Source organism: Anabrus simplex, chromosome 4, assembly GCF_040414725.1.
Source record: "Anabrus simplex isolate iqAnaSimp1 chromosome 4, ASM4041472v1, whole genome shotgun sequence".
NCBI lineage: Eukaryota > Metazoa > Arthropoda > Insecta > Orthoptera > Tettigoniidae > Anabrus > Anabrus simplex.
The window spans coordinates 303,289,142-303,309,563 of NC_090268.1; the positions used below are offsets into that span (position 1 = coordinate 303,289,142).

At 38.0% G+C, this 20,422-nt stretch overlaps 1 protein-coding gene across 1 annotated transcript in view; it reads right to left on the reverse strand.

Moving 5' to 3' along the window:
• The window catches only part of Rich (Guanine nucleotide exchange factor subunit Rich), a 629,630-nt gene that overhangs the window by 401,573 nt on the left and 207,635 nt on the right, over positions 1-20,422 (reverse strand). Inside the window, exons 6-7 of the mRNA XM_067145638.2 lie at positions 10,873-10,964; positions 10,517-10,790 (exon numbers count right to left, since the gene is read on the reverse strand). Of these exons, the coding sequence (XP_067001739.2) occupies positions 10,517-10,790; positions 10,873-10,964 (366 nt within the window). The remainder of the gene's footprint in view (positions 1-10,516; positions 10,791-10,872; positions 10,965-20,422) is intronic.

Here is a 20,422-nt window from a genome sequence, read left to right on the forward strand (position 1 = left end):
GGAGTACAGACACTACAGCTGATATGGGGTTTCAGTGGCATTTCCTCCACTGAGGGCCCATTTCCCTCCTATAAGGACTCCTCCACCCTTAGCTCTTTGGTCCTTATAGTGGGTCAGCCTATTTACTGCCGCCCAACACTTGGTGCGGAGACACTGGCTGTATGATTTACTCCGTTACCATAGCAGATTAACTGGCCAGACACTTCCTCCTCTTCATTTTTAATGAAGTTAGCACCTTCACCTGGGTTTTTCTTCTTTTTTACCCACTGGAATAAGATATTTTTGTTTCCGGTTGTATCTTCCTGTAGAGATTCAGTGAATTTTTGCCAGCATTTCTCTTTCTCTTCTTGAACCACCTTGGAGCAATCCTCCTTGCAGTGCCTGTATTCTGTTTTGCATTCTGTTGTTCTGTTTCTCAGCCATCGTTTCCATGCTTGTTTCTTCTGTTTAACTATATCTGAACTAGTGTAACTAAGTACATAGCTACATTGTAGGTTGGGTTTGTTTGTTCACAGACCACTTGAAGTTTCAGTAGTCCTATATGCTTTAAAACAAAAAGGGCATTAATCTATATTTATTATATACATAAAATATCTATGTTCATCACTCTTTCACAGGGACAGAGAAAATTAAAACAGTTCAATAGCTGAAACTAGCTTCACATATGCAGTAGGTTGTTATCTCCCCTTTACAAGAAAAAAGAAAAAAAGAAAAAAAGCAACGAACCTCTGACAACTATGATTTCTGTACACTTTACAGAGAAATATGCTTTCAGCAAAGCGATTTTATCATCTTCGCCATTATGGACATGTAAAAGTCCTGGCATGAGTTCTGTTGTCTTCCACAGCGATAGTGATAAAATGAGAACATTTAGAATACAAAAAATGGCACCAGATACAGGTAACTAGAACAATACAATGATGACTATCGTATCTGAATTGAGAGAGAGAGAGAGAGAGAGAGAGAGAGAGAGAGAGAGAGAACTTCATGAATCAACTTCACCATTCTGGCATACAAAAATTATCTTCTTACTGCTGAGGTTGGGTACTCACATCTAACAAATTCTGATTGTGTTTATAGGAGAGATATGACTCTGGAATGCTTAGTTCTTTCTTAATACAATGTCTCACATTCAGAGAGGTGAGATTGTGATTTTGGTGCAAGTAGGAATACTAATATCATCTACTGTAGTAATTACGACTGTCGATCCTATGCAAGATTCATTCATAAGTTATAAGGTACATTAATATGGCTCCTCACGCAGCTAACATCAGCGGACACTCCCTTTCTATCACAGCAGATTTCAAACTTCAAGTTTATACCCAACAACTCTACAATTAATCCACGCTTCAAACATCGAAGTCTTTTTAATGTCTACTATTACATCTTTCCTAATTTAATAACCCTTATGATTGTTTTACTTTTCAGATTATCAATATTCATTGTACTTTATGAAAAATTCTTGATGCTAATCGTTATACTATGTTACAGTCTAATTTTAATACTATACAACTACTTTTATCACAATTTTACCATTCTTTTAATATAACGACATTTTTAACCATTTAAATAAACTCAGGGCCCTGACCTTAGGCTTTGTTATTTATAGCTGATGATGTTCGCAAAGACGAACGAAACATGTCCTATTAACCAATGTACCTCATGAATATTTTATAAATAATTGAGTGCATTATCTTTGTATTGAATAGGTGGTTATAAAATAAAAAGGTTTTAACTTTAATGCAAATTTATTATGTAGCAATGAAAATTATAATCTATGTAAGATATAATATGGAAATGCAGTTAGATAGATAGATAACTCTTTATTGCCACCCTAGTTTGCACCATCGGTTACAGACAATAAAGAGCATAAAATACACATGAACCCAAAAAACCAAACAAAACAATATAAACTAACATACTATTATATATAATATAAAGCTCTAACTATCTACACTAAAACTATTAACTAAGAACCCAAAAACAAAAAACAAAACAAAAAAAAAAACGCACAAAATAATATAAACCAAACAATACAATTACTATCTACTCTACTTATTTAGTGGTGTCAATGTCGGCGGAATCCAGCCTAACACTGCACCAACTTGTCTAAAACTACTGAGATGCCTCTGGTATGCGAGGAACTCCTCCGCATGTAAGGGCATCCCCTATCTACTCTCTACAGCTAACTAAACATTTAAAAAAAAAAAAAAAAAAAACCTCAGCTGCATGCGGCATTCCCTGTGAGGAGAGAGCCATCCCACCCAGTACCGCTATCAGCCACTCCTCCCGGGTTAGATATTACCCCCACCTATAACTCGTACTTCTCTCCTCATCTTACGTGGCGAATCGTAGAGGCGGTTTCCGGTCCATCGTACGATCCGTCACGCATTTATCTACTGCTCCGCCTATAATCGTGTCGTCTTACTGCCACCATCTTGATTCACTTGTTATTCTGTGAGCGGACATGTTTCCTCTTTCACCTAGGGATGGGACTGTACCATCCCACCCGTCTGTCTCTTATACCCCTCTCCCCTTCCATCCCCAATCTTCCCCTCTTACTCTTCCTTGCCTCTGTCCATCTCTCTTATAATACTTATTCGCTAACTACTATCTACTTTCCACTATACCGTATAGTTAATATTTATACACTATATACAAACGCACTTGTTGACAATTTCCAGTTCCTTGCTCATCGCTTTTCTTTCTTATTCTTGCGTCTCTTAGACTAAAGCTACTTCCTAATTGCATTTTTTTTTAAATAGTTTAACTTAGATATTAAACCACGGAATTGCCACAAATCAAATCTGTCTTTTCCTTGTTTCCTCACATCACTTATCAATCCTTTCCATCTCTAAACAGTCCAACAGTTCCTCTTCCTCACGACCACTCATTACTTATTAAAATTTTTAAGCCAGAGTTTAAAATTATCTACTATTATGTTATCCAAACACCTTTTCTTGTCCACTAACCCTATCATTCATATTCTAACACAGTTTACAAATGTAATTGTTGACAATTCTATAGCTCCTACGAGTCTTAGACTAAAACTAAAAACTACTCTCTAATTTTTTATTTTTTTTTGTACTTACATCTTAAACCATCGAATTGCCAACAATCAAACCTGGCTTTCCCTTATTCCTTCTCTTTCTTCCGCTTATTTCCGTTTCTAAACAGTCCAACAGTTCCTCTTACTCACATTCCTCGTTGCTTTATTATTCTTTTTTTTTTTTTTTCTAACATTAACTACCACCTCCGTTCTCTCACACATGCAATCCTCTCCAAATATATACAAATCTTCTTTTCATCATACAATCAGATTGTACTTCAAACTCCTCTTATTGTCTTCAATTTTTATATAACCTAGCAGTTTCGTCTACCTCCTTCCTCTCCTTCCTCTGTAACCCTCTTTTACCCCTTATTCTCTTAATTTCTTTATAAATCTCATTCTAACCATATTTAAATATTTCGAAATATTTGTTCCTCTTCCCCATTCTCTGGCCAGCCAAACCGTCATCTTTTCAATTTTTTCTACTTTTTCTATCTCTTTTTTACTCAACGCTTTCTTTTTCAACTCTTCTAACTCCCTACATTCGATGAATATATGTAGGTCCGACCATTTTTCTCCACACAGAATACATCTACCTGCATTTTCTGTACCTATCCACCCTCTGTTTGTAGGAGTTCCAAAAATCCACCAGTATAGACCTCTCTTGCCCTTCCGGTCCTCCGCTTCGATTTTCGGGTTCATGATTTCTAACAATTTATTAAATACTGATAGTGAGGCTCTTTCTCTACATTCCATTATTAAATTCTGTCTCTCTATATCGGCAACTCTCCTTATAACCCTTCTCCATACCCATTCTTTCTTCTCTCTCCACCTCTCATATCCTATATCTCCTAACCCCAGTTTTCGTAATTTATTTTTGCACTTATTTACCCAATACCTCTCGTTCTCCATATTTTTCTGGAACCTATATGTGTCTTGTACTAAATCCCCTCCCTTCCCTTCTTCCAATCTCATCCAATACTTCATCACCCTCTTGGCTATAGTAGTGTCTATCGATTCTTTACATACTAATCTAGCCCCCACATTTGCAGTACAGTTTGGGACTCCCATAATAATCTTACTAAATTTCGCCACCACCTGGTTTAGTTCTTTTCTATTTTCTTCTAATCCCCATATTTCTACCCCATATAACATTTTTCCTTTGACCATTGATTGGAACACCAATCTCTGTATTTTGTACTTTATATCCGGAAATTTATTTTCTAATATTCCCACTACTGCCAGTGCTCCCCTCCCTTTATATCTGGCTCTTCTAATCTGATTTTCCCACGTGCCGTTACTACTAATTATAACTCCTAAATACTCCATTGGAAATGCAGTTAAGAGTGAAATGTGCTAACAAAGTTTTAGCTACAGCCAAGCAACCAGGCATCATAGGCTTCAGAGCCAGCCAGAGTTGGCTGACAAGATTTTTTAATTTGCAATGGAGTAGGCTTCTGGAGAAGAACTAGGATTGCTCAAAGTCTTCCAGGTGACTACAAAGAAAAGATACTTAATTTTCATCGCTAAGTAATAAATTTTTTCCAAGAACTTTCATATATACTATCACAAATTTGTAACACAGGTAAAACACCAGTCTATTTTGAAATGGCACTCAACAGCAATGTGAACAGGAAGGGAAAATCCAGCATACTGATAAGAACTGGGGGCAATGATAAGCAAAAGTGTATGGTCATGCTGTGTATAACTGGCATTGTTTGTTAAAAATGAAGCCACAATTGTCAATGTCAATTTAGTAAATATAACAAAAACTTTTCAGTCTGTCAAACACACTTCAATTACAATATAAATCATAACACACTCAGATTCTATCAAATCATTTAAAACATGCTTATATATGTACAGGAACGTTTACGTTGCGTAAACTTGTCAATGATAGAGAGTTCAGTGATAATATGAACCAGTAATGACAAAAAATAAATTTACAAGTATTAATATAATGAAAAACTACTGTACTTGACTGTCCATTGTCCCCAAACACTATTTCAGGACTGTGTTCATGGAGAGGCAAATGGAAAATTTTGGGTATAGCACATTGCTCGTGGAAAGGGGAGGGGATGCATGGGAGGGACCGTGTGGAGCGTTGTGGATCCCTCCTATTGGATGTTAAAATCTAGTATACTGTACTGTGGACTACGTCATATTTAAAAGAAAAACCATTCCGAAAGTGCCAATGAAAGGCGTATTGGTAAGAGCGAGTCTGGAAAGGTGGATGGACAGTGACGTTATGGTTGATGCATGTTTGGTAACACTGCCCAGATGCGCTGCTAAATTTATGTAACATCTTGGCCCTGGACAGCTTCCATGAACACGCAACTCAAGAAGTGAGACAGAAGCTGTGATAAGGAAAAACTGATTTGGTGATTATCTCTGGAGGCCTAACATCCACCCTTTAACCACTAAATATGTATATGAACTAATGATTCAAAGCAGCACTGAAACAACGATAATATAGGCCTACAATGGATGTCTGATGAAAAACACAAGATGATGTAGAGTGGGAAAATCAAGCATCCGGATACGATTCAAATTTGTGAGTATGGTCATGTGAATAGGCAAAATGTGCAGGGGACTCCATTCTCCAATCACTGATGGAAAAATCCTTCAAAAAATGTATTATCAAGAATTTACTTGAAGGAACTGAGGATGATATTTTATGGAAAGATGGCGATGGCAAATGTGATTCCTCTGCTGGTGATAGCGATCAAAGTGATTATGAATATAGGTAAGGGCGCATATAATTATTGAATGAATATTTTATAGCACATACTAACATTAAATTGATAAAAGTTGTAATTTTTTTCTACTTTAGGCAGAATGTTTCTGCAATAATATGCAAAGATTATGACATGTTAAAATAAATTTATATTAAATTCATCATCGTTATCATCATATGTTCTGCTCACAGGCAGGTTTTCACATGGCAGCTCTCCATGCTCACCTGTCTTCTGCCATCCTCTTCAGACCCTTGTAAGTTCCTCCTTCTTTGATGTCATCTATCATCTTGTATCTTCTCCTTCCTCTCAGTCTCCTCCTACAAACTAATCCTTCCAGTGCTTCCATTAACAAACACTCCTGTCTCATTAAGTGTCCCATCCAGTTCTTCCTTTCTCTTATAACTTCTACCAACCCTTTACAATATTTTTTTCATTTCTCACTCTTTCCAATCCAGCTTATTCTTTCCATTCTCCTCCATACTCACATCTCAAACTCTTCTGGCCTTTTTTTCATCTTCTCTTCTCAATGTCTACAACTCTGCCTCATATAATGCCATACCCCAAACAAAGCAATGACCTAGTCTTTTTCTCAGTATATCATTAAGATTAGTTACTTGCAAATAGAACACAAACTAACGCCAATTTTCTCTTTCTTTTAATTTTCTCCCCCAAAATGAGGGTGCGTGGATTATTTGATGGTGCAGAGTATTCGCATATACACGGTACCACACAACATTATCCCTCTGTATATTAGCAAGAGTGTGTCTGCTTCCAGATAAAAAGACTGCAGGTTCAAATCCAGCAGAGAAATTCAGAATTTTGAATGGTGGAAATAAGTTCAGTTTGTCACTTCATGTTGTAAAATACCAGCATATAAAAACTTTGGTGGCACATTTTATGTCTACCAAATAAAATTAATTAAAACTCAGAAATAGATTGCCCAAATATAACTCTGGCTTCTCTGCTAGAGTAAAATGAAATGTTGAAATTGAGATGTAGGCAGCTTAAATAGCATAAAATATAAATGCTTGCACCCAGAAGCTGAGGTCATATGATAATATACAGTATACAGACACATACACCAAAAAAATTGTTGGAATTTAATGTGAGTAGGCACGTTATGTGGTAGGACGTGTATAGTCCTGTTGTAAGTGGTAGAGAGCATTGTATGCACACAAGTAATTTAATTGCTTATTTATGATACAGCAGATGTCACTGCCTAGGGTCTGTGTTGAGACCTAGGGTGAACTATGCCATTTCAGGTGAAAGCAGGTAATAATGTATAAAATACAGTATGAACTTCAACTAGTGTTTACGTTTCATGTGCAATATGTATTTCCTGGTTTAACCAACCAGGAACTGTGGCACTGATTCAGGGTGGACATACACGAGCAGCATCATCATCACCTATCGTACGGGTTACACAAAGTGCAGTGTCAAAAACTTGGAAAATATACTATAAGACCAATGATGTGACTGTCAGACCGAAGGTGAGAACACCATGTCAAGATCAGTATATCTGTACAACAGTGCAGAGGAGACCAACTTTGACTGCTCAACAATTATGAGATGACAACCTGTGTCTACTGTATGTATCTGTACAAGCTGTACTGTAATTGGGAGTTGGATGAATGGTGTAATGTCATGTTTGCAGATGAAGTATAGACATAACTTAAGCCAGGTACACGATGCTGAAGGATACTAAAAGACATTTTGGAAAGTACCAGCATGTTCAAGAGGTGCATGCATTTGGAAGTGGTGGTGTAATGTTTTGCATGGTTGCACACCTTTGATACCAATTTGAGCAACATTAACTGCCCAGCAGTAGACCAATGAAATTCTTCGACCAAGTGCAATATTCCTTTGGGATGAACATGGTATTGAATTAATGTTTGTCGATGACAATGCTCGCCTCATTGAGGTACAGAGAGTTACAATAATTGAAAATCTTCCACCTTTTTGATACTTATTTATTTGTTTTTAGCAAATTATTAATTATAAACAGTACATGTTTCGTTCTCACTTGAGAACATCTTCAGCTGTTGTTAAGCTTAGGTGAATCGCTAAGTTTCTGAATACATTATTTTCAGGTACATTGTTCCTCTTAAAGACTAATCTGAATATAAAATTAAATTAAAATGATGTTAAAATAATGTGAGGGTTAATGGGTTAATGAAAAGAGATAGGATGAATACATAGTTAACCTGTTTAAAAACTATATCTATTCATTAGAATAGCTTATGTCGAGCAAACAGGGCGCAGTTTTACTGTAAGATACCTAGAGCATGTCAATGCTGAAAGACATTAAAAAATTTCTGCGATGGGCCAACACATGAGTACAACCGGACATAAGTTCACAACTATAGAGCAGGATTTAACTATATTATGAAAAATAAACAAAGGAGCTCTTTTAAATACATTAGAAAATTTATATATTTATTTAGAACAAAAATGTAATCAGGACAATAACCTGAACGATACAATTGACAATAGAAACCCTATATTCGAAGGGATATTATCAAGTCTTGAAACTTTAGGCAAAAGAAACAACACAGACCATAAAATGATAAATAAGAACAAGCCTCCGCCATTTTGTACATCCACTCTCCCCACCCCTTCTAAAGCCGAAGCCGTGACAGTAAGCGACACGCCTCCTCCCCTCTCCGCAGCCTTGCCTCCCCGAAAGGAGGAACAAACAGAGGAACACACACACACTATTATTATACTAGACATAAAGCAGCTTCAAACGTTCCCCCTCCGGGGTCGCGGTAGAATTGAAATCTAACAACATTAAGGTATGGAACCATTTTATACATTGAAATGGCGTATGGCTTTTAGTGCCAGGAGTGTCCGAAGACAAGTTCAGCTCGCCAGGTGCAGGTCTTTCTATTCGACACCCGTAGGTGACCTGCGCGTCGTGATGAGGATGAAATGATGATGAAGACAGCACATACACCCAGCCCCCGTGCCATTGGAATTAACCAATTAAGGTTAAAATCCCCGACCCGGCCGGGAATCGAACCCGGGACCCTCTGAACCGAAGGCCAGTACGCTGACCGTTCAGCCAACGAGTTGGATATTTTATATATTAAGTTTTTATGTAAAGACACATGCTTTCTTTACAAAGAGAACAAATTCCTATTTTCCTCAGTTCATTACAGAAATTAAGACGAAGCTCCCTTCTCAAAAAGTGACCGGCAATCAGCTTCAAAGTTCCGCATTAGACTCAATTTAAGGCACATTAAGCAAGCTCAAAATAAATAACAGCCTACCTGGAAGGAGTGAATGAAATGAGTATTCAGCAGTAATAAGAACAGTGTCAAGAAGCCATTTACGTTTCAAAAAACCTTTTAACTGGAAGACAAATAGATATTTTTAGTGTAACAGAGTTGAAATTTTTAACAGCTATTCTAATGAATAGATATAGTTTTTAAGCAGGCTAACTATGTATTCATCCTATCTCATTTCATTAACCCATTAACCCTCACATTGTTTTAACATCATTTTAATTTAATTTTATATTCAAATTAGTCTTTAAGAGGAACAATGTACCTGAAAATAATGTATTCAGAAACTTAGCGATTCACCTAAGCTTAACAACAGCTGAAATGTTCTCAAGTGAGAACGAAACATGTACTGTTTATAATTAATAATTTGCTAAAAAGCAAATAAATAAGTATCAAAAAAGTGGAAGATTTTCAATTATTGTAACTCTCTGTGATTAGAATTTGATACGGAAAATGAAGCTGATTACTTGCAATCACTGAGGTACATCGGTAAGTAACTTCATTAGAAAGGTGGGTATCAGCTATGTCATTTGGCTAGCTAATTTACTGGACGTGAAATGCCATTGAACATGTTGAACATGCATGGGACAAGTTGAAAACGGCTGTCTTTTCTTTCTTTTTTTTTTTCTTTACATCGCACCGACACAGATATGTCTTATGGCGACGATGGGACAGGAAAGGCCTAGGAGTGATGAGGAAACGGCCGTGGTCTTAATTAAGGTACAGCCCCAGCATTTGCCTGATGTGAAAGTGAGAAACCACTGAAAACAATCTTCAGGGCTGCCAATAGTGGGGTTCAAACCCACTGGTATCTCCTGGATGCAAGCTCACAGCTGTGCGACCCTAACCACACAGCCAACTCACCCAGTAAACAGCTGTTTTTTAATTATCTACAACCTTCACAGGTACTCCCAGATCTCATTAGTGTTGCCCAGATGGAATGGGACCTTCTTCTTCAGTACATCAATGTACTGATCGCAAGCATGCTATAGCACATCAGAGACCTGAACAATGCTAGAGGAAGTCATAGAGAGTACTAAGGCAGAGTGAAGAAGGGAAGTTTACACTTCCAGGTTGTGTGTTTCTGTGATACAATAAACAACATGCATAACATCCTTGATATTCCAAACTTCTTTGTGGTGTGTATATAATTTAGATTTCCAGTACTCCTTCATCTTGATGGAGAAATGCAGTTGTTTGTTCTTCAGACCACTTTGCAACAGGTGATCTTCTCACTATTGTTAGAATTTGCATTTTAATTTACAATATTCTGCTCAACTGTACACCACTAATTCCTTCATGAAAGGTGGCTGTGGTGTATTACACATTATGTCAAACGGCTGACTGTTTATAACATGAAAGAACAAGTAGAATAAAGCACATAGCACAATAATTAAGCACATGACCTACCAACAAGTTTATAATGCATAAATGTTTCTTACCATACTATGAATGAGAATGGGATTAGAATGCACAAGATCAACATGAAGTCCATAATCCCATCCTAGAGTACACATGAGGAGAGCTCCAAAAGTACTCCACAGAGAAAGTCCACCATGGGACCAAGCTACAGCCATGGCACATCCATCAGGGGTCCAGCGAATGCACTGAACATGTCCTGGGGAACCAGGGTAGTCCTTACTTGATAAAACTATATGGTGAGAAACTTCTAAGCCTCCAGTACTCTCGTCAACGTAATACACAATTCCTTGAGAACTGAAAAAAATAAACTCTTCAGAACAAATCTATACAAAAGAATCTTAAAAACACTAAAAAATTAAGAAAAAGGGAAACTAACTTTTTTCTTCCAAAGACGATGAGGCGGTATTTATGATTGACACTTGCACATGTTGCATCATCTAAATTTTGGGCCCAAATACCTTGCACTTGCTGAAAACAAATTAACAATATAAAAAAGCAACTCTTATTAGCAGTAAAACTTCATTTTTCATGATTAATATTTACCAGACAAGACACAATATAAAAGATATAGATTTTATATTACAGTGTGTTTATAGCAATAAAAGAATTAGCAGAGATCAAGTTGTGATTAATACATAAGTGCACAAGAAATTATGTGCATAAAAAATTTAAAAGTATACAACAGCCACAAGAAAAATCATCCTTTCAAGAATTTGCCTTATATACTTAATCAGAAAGAGATACAGATTTCTCCAGTCTGTTATATGATGCATTAAAATATGTATTTTCAGCACAAGAGTTTTTCCACTTTCTTCCACTTTATCAGGATCTCTCGATATTTTGGTCATCGGCTGCTGCCACTCGTATCCGAGTACACATATTCTTCATCAGTTTACATTTTCACACACACAATTCTTTGTGAATGTGTTTCATATAACATAGTAGCCCAATCTTGGCATGAAACATACGTGCACACAAATCACATGGAATGGCTGGGAGAGGGCGGTGCTGAGCCTGATGGAGCTTCCATGTTTATCGTTCACATCTACATCATTCCTCTTCAAACACAGTGACTGATGTAGAAATGGTGTGGTGCCAAAGTGTATTATTTTCAACAAGAATCTTAAAAATACTAAGAAATTAAGAAAAAGGGAAACTAACTTTTTTCTTCCAAAGACGATGAGGCGGTATTTATGATTGACACTTTCACATGTTGCATCATCTAAATCCCAGGATTGTGTGTTAATTCCACCTCTTTTAATTTTTTTTTTTTTTTTTTTTTTTGCGTCGCACCGACACAGATAGGTCTTATGGCGATGATGGGATAAGTTTGTTGACCATGCGGTTAGGGATGTGCAGCTGTGAGCTTGCAACCGGGAGATAGTGGGTTTGAGTCCCACTGTCGGCAGCCCTGAAGATGGTTTTCCGTGGTTTCCCATTTTCACACCAAGCAAACGCTGGGGCTGTACCTTAATTAAGGCCACGGCCGCTTCCTTCCCATTCCTAGGCCTTTCCTATCCCATAAGGATTTCACAGTGTTCTGTACTTAAGTGAGTTCACTATTAAGTTGAAAGAAGATACATGATGTTTCAACCTTTCAATACTATTAAAATAAGAAATGCAAGTTACACATTCCTACTTAATTATAACTGGTACCGGTTTCGACCCGTATTCTTGGTCGTCATCAGCTGGGCCAACTGGCCCAGTAAACTACAAGAGAAACAACAGCAGTTTCATAGGAGATATAATGGTCCCAAATAACATTTTCAACAAAGCTGCTAAAATTACATACAATGTAACATTATTATGTTACAAATATAATTACTGAAAGTTAAGCCTTCCACTATATACTGCTGTATTCAAAATTACACCGGCCTGCAAAGATTTTCCGGCAAAAGTAATTGTATGTGATATATGTTACATTTAGCGCTCTTATATTAAAAATAATGGCAGCGCATCGGCCTCTCACCGCTTGATTCCGTGGTTCAAATCCCAATCACACCATGTGAGATTTGTGCTGGACAAAGTGGAGGTGGGACAGATTTTTCCCCAAGTACTCCAGTTTTCCCTGTTATCTTTCATTCCAGCAGCACTCTCCAATTCTCATTTCATAGCATCTATCAGTCATTAATAAATCACTTTGGGAGTGGCAACCCCATCGTACTAATAGCCTATATATGATTCATTCATTACATCTCTGACCCGGTCAATGACTGAAACACAGGTTGTAGGTTTTTCATGTTAAAAATAATACCAGTTGTTTTGTATCTTGTACAGATTTGTCAGAAGTCTGTCCCATGTTTATGCTTTGTTGTTGTAAATGAGGTTTGGATTGGTCGCATGGAATGCAGGTATGGACATGTCCGAGAGAAAATATTGTACCTGCTCTGTTTTGGAGGGGAGCAGGAACACCGGAAGAACAATTAGAACAGTTGCAGTTCGCGCATGCACAATGTCAGACAAGGTCAAAATACCAAGATAGCATTTCTCCGTAGTCTGAGAGGAGAATCTGGGAACGTGAGTCACGCCTTTGTATACAAGTTACAATGTGCACTTGAAGCTGATTGAGTGAATAAGTGAGTTAGTTTGTGTTAAAATGGCAAGTGGCAGTGATGTTCAGAGGTGAAAATGTGTGAACAATCCCCAACTCTTTCCGTTATATGTATGGCCAGTATACAATTAAAGGCCAGAAGAAAAATATTATGCAATTTACAAAAAGCCTAGCACATTTTAACATGAAGTTAGGTGATCAGGACAAGAATTTCGCACCCCATATTGTGTGCAAAACGTGTGTAGAAAACCTGCAGCAATGGTACAATAGGCTGCTGCCGTCAATACTATTTGGAATCCCAATGGCTTGGCGGGAACAAATGAATAATTTTGACGAATGTTATTTCTGTGTATGTAAAGTGTCCGGGTTCAATATGAAAAACAAAAGGCACATTGTGTATCCCTGCCTTCCATCTGCATAAAACCCTGTACATGGACCCGATATTCCTGTCCCAAAACCATCAATACATTTACCAGAGAGTGTGTCTTCGTCATCTTCAAGTGCAGAGCATGGTGATGATACCTTTGTACCGATGTTGAGGATAAAACTCAACATCTTTATAAACAGTGTGACTTTAATGATTTGGTGCGCCACCTAGGCCTCACTAAAGAAAAGAGTGAACTTTAACAATTAAGATTAAAAGAGAGAAATTTTTTACTTCCTGGGACAAATTCATATTGTTACAGAAATTGGGAGGAAGAATTCCGGCAGTTTTTCTTCATGAAGACAAATTTACCAAGCAAAGGACTGGCATCTATTTATTGATACCAGTCAAAGAAGTCTCATAGGTGTTCTTCTGCACTGGAAATAAACTTGCTTCAGTGCCAGTCGCCCATTCAACATCTTTTCATGAAAACATTCACAATTTATCTATGGTGTTGCAGAAACTGAACTACAATGAACACAGATGGTTACTGTACTGTGATTTAAAAGTGTGCAGTATCATATTAGGGCAGCAAAGAGGATATACAAAGTTCCCGTGTTTTCTGTGTGAGTGGGACTCTCGGGACAGAGATCGCCACTGGTTAGTGTCTCAGTGGCCCAAGAGGAAACAGTTTGTGTCTGGAGAAAAAACCATTGTAAATCATCCATTAATTGATCCTCATAGTGTATTATTGCCCCCTTTACAAATTAAATTGGGAATTATGAAGCAGTACATGAAGAGTTTGGATAGAGGCAGTCTCTGCTTTCGCTACCTCTGTCAGAATTTCCAGGACTGTCGGATGCCTAAATTAAGGTGTTTTTGACGGGCCCCAAATTCGGATACTTATGAAGGATCCGATATTCAGTACGACGATGAACGAAACCCAACTTCAGGCATGGGAATCATCATTCAAATGTAGCAAATTGTCAAATACCAACAGTTTGTGGAAACCCATGCTGTACAACTTCCAGAAATTGGGTTGCCGTATGAGCTTAAAATTAAATTTCCTGCACAGTCATCTGGATTATTTTCTTGCAAATTTAGGAGCATTCAGCAAGGAACATGGCAAGCGATTCTATCAGGATCTAAAAGAAATGGAACAAAGGTATCAGGGGCGATGGGACGTCTCCATGATGTCAGTCTGTAGTGTCTAGTGCAAGAAAACACTACTGAGGAACACAAACGCAAATCAACACAGCATTCACATCGAAGTGCAACAAAAAATTGTATTCTTGTAGTGAGATTCATTCTAGCAACGAACATGTTACTTTTTTGTATATTCATTGCAATTTGATCACGTCCCATTAAAATTACACATATTCTCTATTATTGGTGTTTTCTATCAAAATTACAACAATATGTCAAATTTGGATTTCAAATAGTAAAAGAAGGTACGTGATAGGCAAAAACAGTTTACATATTTGAAATTATCACACCTAAATTAGGGTAAGTAACCTCTTCAGCCTTTCGCCGGAGAGAATATTTTTTTCGCAGGCCAGTGTTATGTGTCTGGACGGCACATATAAGTTTGAATTTCAAATGTGTTTGAACACTGACTACATTATCTTCCACTCATTTTAAAAATGACTCTACGTCGGGAATATCTTCGTCATGTACTTATTGTGAAAGATTCATTCATAGCAGCCTGTATCTGCCGCCGGTGAACTGTTGTGGACTCTGATACCTTCTGGCAATGAATAAAATCACTCGTCTCGTGTACGAACTCTCCCGTCAGAGTGCACGTAATTCGCCCTGTTCACACATTCGTGCGGTCACTTACTGAATGTTGGCAGTCTGCCATTGGACTTGACTGTGTGCGGACACATCAAGCCATGTCTCAGTCCTCATCTGCTGGGATGAAGCTCAAACCGACAGAGGTTGGTTAGAAACTAGTATTATATCCCTATAAGGGACAGCAATCGTAACAGATATGTAACATTTTTAACAATGTAGTTTATTTCCTGTTTATTTTGATCGATGATTTATCAGTGCATAGATCGGCATGGGTAAGTTGCAATGGAACACCTCACTACTCTTGTATGTACTAATTTATCTATGTTGTTGGGTCATGTAATTTGTCTTATTAGGCACCATTTAATTTATTTTTGTGGGGTTCCTGGCGAGATATTGGCATTTTGAGTTCTCTTTCTATTCCATCATCTGAGCGCCATTTTGTTGATATTTTGAAATGACTTGTATAGTGTTTGGTCCAGTAACTTGAAAATTATTCCGCTTATCCAAATTTTATTTTCCTCTCTTATTATTATTTCGATTGTGTTTTCTTGTATTATTTCTTTTACTATTATTTTTCCTGTGTTTTTGTGGATATGGTATTCCTCACCCTCATTCTTTTGGGTTTTTATTTTGGTTCTTTCGTTGTGGTTTGTTATGATCTCCGCTTATACTACGAATATTCCCTACCTTGCATGCTGCTTTTTCTCCGATCACATCGCCGCTGCTCCACGCATTCAACTACTCCGCTCACCTGTTCTCTGGCTACTCTATTCATCACGTGACTCTGACGTCATCCTCTCTACGCTTCGCCTTCTCCGTAGTGTGTGTGCTGGTGCTCACCTATTGGACACGTGATAATGACGCTTCTGGAACTTGCTGGCTTTCAGCCTCTTTACTTTTCTCGATCTTTCTGTACTGCTATATCTTCCCACTCCGCTGCTCCAAAATTGGGTCTACCGAGCTCGATAGCTGCAGTCGCTTAAGTGCGGCCAGTATCCAGTAATCGGGAGATAGTGGGTTCGAGCCCCACTGTCGGCAGCCCTGAAGATGGTTTTCCATGGTTACCCATTTTCACACCAGGCAAATGCCGGGGCTGTACCTTAATTAAGGCCACGGCCGCTTCCTTCTACTTCCTAGGCCGTTCCTATTCCATCGTCGCCATAAGACCTATTTGTGTCGGTGCGACGTAAAGCAAGTAGCAAAATTGGGTCTGCCTTTGTCTCGGAGTGGTGGAGCACCAAAATAACTGTGCTACGTTGTATAATGTCACTTCCATCTGGACTGTTATTTCTTCAAGTAATTTGGTGAGCAAGACATCACTATGTTATTTGGACATTAAATTTTCTATTGGGCCATCTGCCAAAGCTGAACTTTTCTTCCGCCAGCTTAAATTTGTATCTTCAAATCACATATGCAAACTTTATTTCTGCAAAAACCTTTCAATCCCGAACTGCGCTCTGGACAATGTAAAAATTGTAAATCTCATCATCCGCCTCCTGGGACGTATGTTACTTTGTATTATAAATATCATAATAACAGATCCCGCAGCATAGACACACCCGGCGAAGAAAATCCTTTCCCCAGTTCAATCCTTACCCCACTTCCCCCTACCCTTCCTTTCGAATTTCTTTTCTTTCAGATTTTGCTCCTTTTTTATTCAGCTTTTATATTCTTCATTGTATGCTTTGTATTTGGTCATAAGGTTTTTGGATACAATTCTTAAATCTATATTGTGAATGTGACACATTTTTCGTATCTTCTCAGGTTTTCTCTATATAATTCACTATCTATCGAACTCTTGTCTTTGATTTATTATCTTGTTGCAAAATGTTTCATTATTTATTTGTTTATTGTTAAATATATCTTATTTATATTGTTAATCTTTGGTTTTCTCTTGTTCCTATATTCTTTCATTTCTTGTCCTAGCTCCCTCTTACTGCGCGTTTCCATCGTACAATTATTATTATCTGCGCCTCTTTTTCTACGACCTTTTTGCTTAAGCTATACATATTTACTAATTCTGTACTATATTATATCAGTATCGTACGTACATTACCACTACTGCCGTGGACTACAGTTGTCTAACTATTGATAATCGCACGCCACCAACAGTATGGTACCAGAGCTACTAACAGTATGGTAGCAGAGTAACTCTGGTTCAATTCCCGTCTCTTCTTTTTTATTCTTATTTTCGGTATAGTCTTTGTCCTTTTTGCTTGTCTTCTTACTATGGCTTACTTTTCAGACAATTTTTCTCCTTATCAATCCGACACTTCTTCTACGTTTTCTTCCAATCCTGTCAATTTCTCGGCTCCAAACCCTTTTGTTGCTTATGATTTACTTTCTCATAATTCTTCTTCCACTACGGATTCTACGCTGTCTTCTGACCTACTCTCTTCCGGAACTTCTTTACCGCCGCAAGAACCATCTCTTGATTATGCCGCTTTTATTCCTACTCCAAAATCCCCTTTAGGTCAATCGCCCCCTCCCCCTCCCAAACCTTTCTTAACCGCTTCCCCACCCCAACCTACACCATCGCCTACTCCGTCTCCACAATTTTTGTATGAATCTCCTAACTCCTTTTCTACCTCTTCTCATTCACAGGCTATTAACTTCCATCTTATTAAGAAATGTTTAGACTTAGTCCCCCACCTCACTTCGACGCATCCACAAGTACTTACACTCTGGTTATTTGCAGCTCGTAAATTCTTAAAACTAAACTTGGCCCCATTTTCTTAATTACTTTCTCTCTTGTATTCTAAAACTTCTGGTCATTTTAGTAATTTTCTTTTACAACACATGTCTGACTGCCACGATTGGATTCAATTTTGCTCCGTTTTACACAATTACTTTCTTCCCTATGAAATTTGCCAGCAGTTAAGCTCTGTTTTCTTACGTCGTCATCAACGTTCTGATGAAACGACTTATGACTTTTTGGATTCTCTCATTGGCTTTGCTGATGTTCTTGCCATATCTGAACATCCTCAGGAAATCATCTCTCTGGTTTGTTTTTATGCTGCTCCTCCATTTCGGCAATCAACCAACCTTTTTCTCCTCCCACATCTATTTCTCACCTTTATCATATTGCTCAAATGGACACTTTCATTTCTTATAGTAATGCTTCATATTATGCTTCTCTTCCCCCTCCTCCTCCAATCCTTCCCACCCCACCCTCCTCTTCCTTCCCCTCTTCTTCTCCTTCTACTTCTCTTCATCCACACACATCCACTCTCTCTTGTTTTCGCTGTCAAGGTCGAGGCCGTATCACTCGCTATTGTCCAACTCCACGATCGGAAAACGCTCTCTCCCACCGTATGTAGGCAGCATTCGGTCTATGGGGCAAAATATGCCACTCGCCTCTCCGTGTCAGGCTCGATCTGCTTATATTCTTGCTGTACTTCAGAATATTCCCTCCCTTGCATTATTAGACTCTGGAGCTTCTATTTCACTTCTCAGTTCCTCTTTCTTTCAGCAACTACTTCAATTTCATCCACACCTTCAATTACGTTTTTCGGACTTATGTACTTCTGTCTCATGTCACCCTTTAAATATTCTTGGTCAACTTATTCTTACAGTAAAGATTTCTAAATTTTTATGGTCCTTTCCTTTTTACGTCGCTCAAGATCTTCCTATTCTCCTTATACTCGGATATGATTTTTTTTTTCTTCACATACTGGCTAAATTCTCCACACTCAAACCTCTTTTATTTCTTTTCATTTTGATTCTGTGACTAGCATTCCTTTGATTAACCTTTCTGATTACCCCACTTCATTACATCTTTCTAACTCGCATGTTTATGTTACCGAGTCTCAGCAGGAAGTTTTTACCTCGGTACTCAACCAATTTTCTGACGTTGTTACAGAACATCTTGGTACTGTCCACAATTATGAGGCTCATACTGATCTCTTGGACGACTCTCCCGTCAGATCTCCCCCTTATCATCTTAGTCCACCTCGTATGCAACTTTTGGAGCAACACATACCTCAAATGCTTGCTGATGGTACCATTATCCCTTCAACTCTGAATTATCTTCACCTGCTTTGTCATAGATTATCGTCATCTCAATAGTAAGATTAAATTTTATGCTTATCACCTTCCTAACGCTTTTCAATTTTTTGCTAATGCTAAATATTTTTCCATATTTGACTGTAACTCCGCTTTTTACCAAATTCCCTTAGATTCTGCTAGTTCTAAACTTACTGCTTTCATTACACCTAATGGTCTCTATCAATTTACTAAGCTTCCTTTTGGTCTCAATGTAGGATCCCAGGTCATGCAACGCCTTGTTGACTCCCTTTTTTCTGATATTAAATACAAATATCTTTATCCGTATGTAGATGATTTATTAATTTTTTCTCCTGATTTTGACTCCCATATTATTCATCTTACCAAAGTACTTTCTCGTCTTCATACGGCAGGTCTCACTATTAACCCTTCCAAACTTTCTCTTGCCTAAACTTCTGTTAAATTTTTAGGTCACATCATTTCCTCCCAAGGTGTTTCTGTTGATCCTGATCGTACTGCTGCTATTACTCAACTTTCTCCCCCTGAAAACATCAAACAATTGCGTACCTTTCTTGGCATGGTTTCTTTTTATAACCATTTTATTCCCAACCTCTGTCATATTGCTGAACCATTGCATTATCTCCAACGTAAGGCTGTTAAATTTCTTTGGACTCCTACTCAACAACATGCATTTTCTGCTCTTAAATCTCTTCTTATCAAAGCTCCCATTTTGCAGTTCCCTGATTTCTCTTTACCCTTCGAAGTTCACACTGACGCATCTGATTATGCTATTTCTGGAGTTCTTAATCAAGTTGTTGAAGGTACCCCTCTGCCTATTGCTTATTTTAGTAAATTACTTTTCCTCACTGAACATAACTATTCCATCTATGAACGAGAAGCCTTAGCTTTAGTGACCACCCTTGAACATTTTTCTGAGTACCTCGATCATAAAGAATTTATTGTCAAAACTGATAATCAAGCCTTTTCATGGCTTCTCTCTAATGCTCCCAAAATTGGCAAAACTGGCCACTGGTTGCTCCGTCTTTCTCGCTTTAAATTTTCCATTAAATTCATCTCCAGTACCCAGAATTGTGTTGCAGGTGCTCTATCTCGTCTATCTGATCCTTCATTCTCTGACGCTTCTCCTTCTCCTACCTTTTCCAGTCGCTCCCCACCTCTGATTCACCGCCTTTGGATCATTTAATTTGTTCC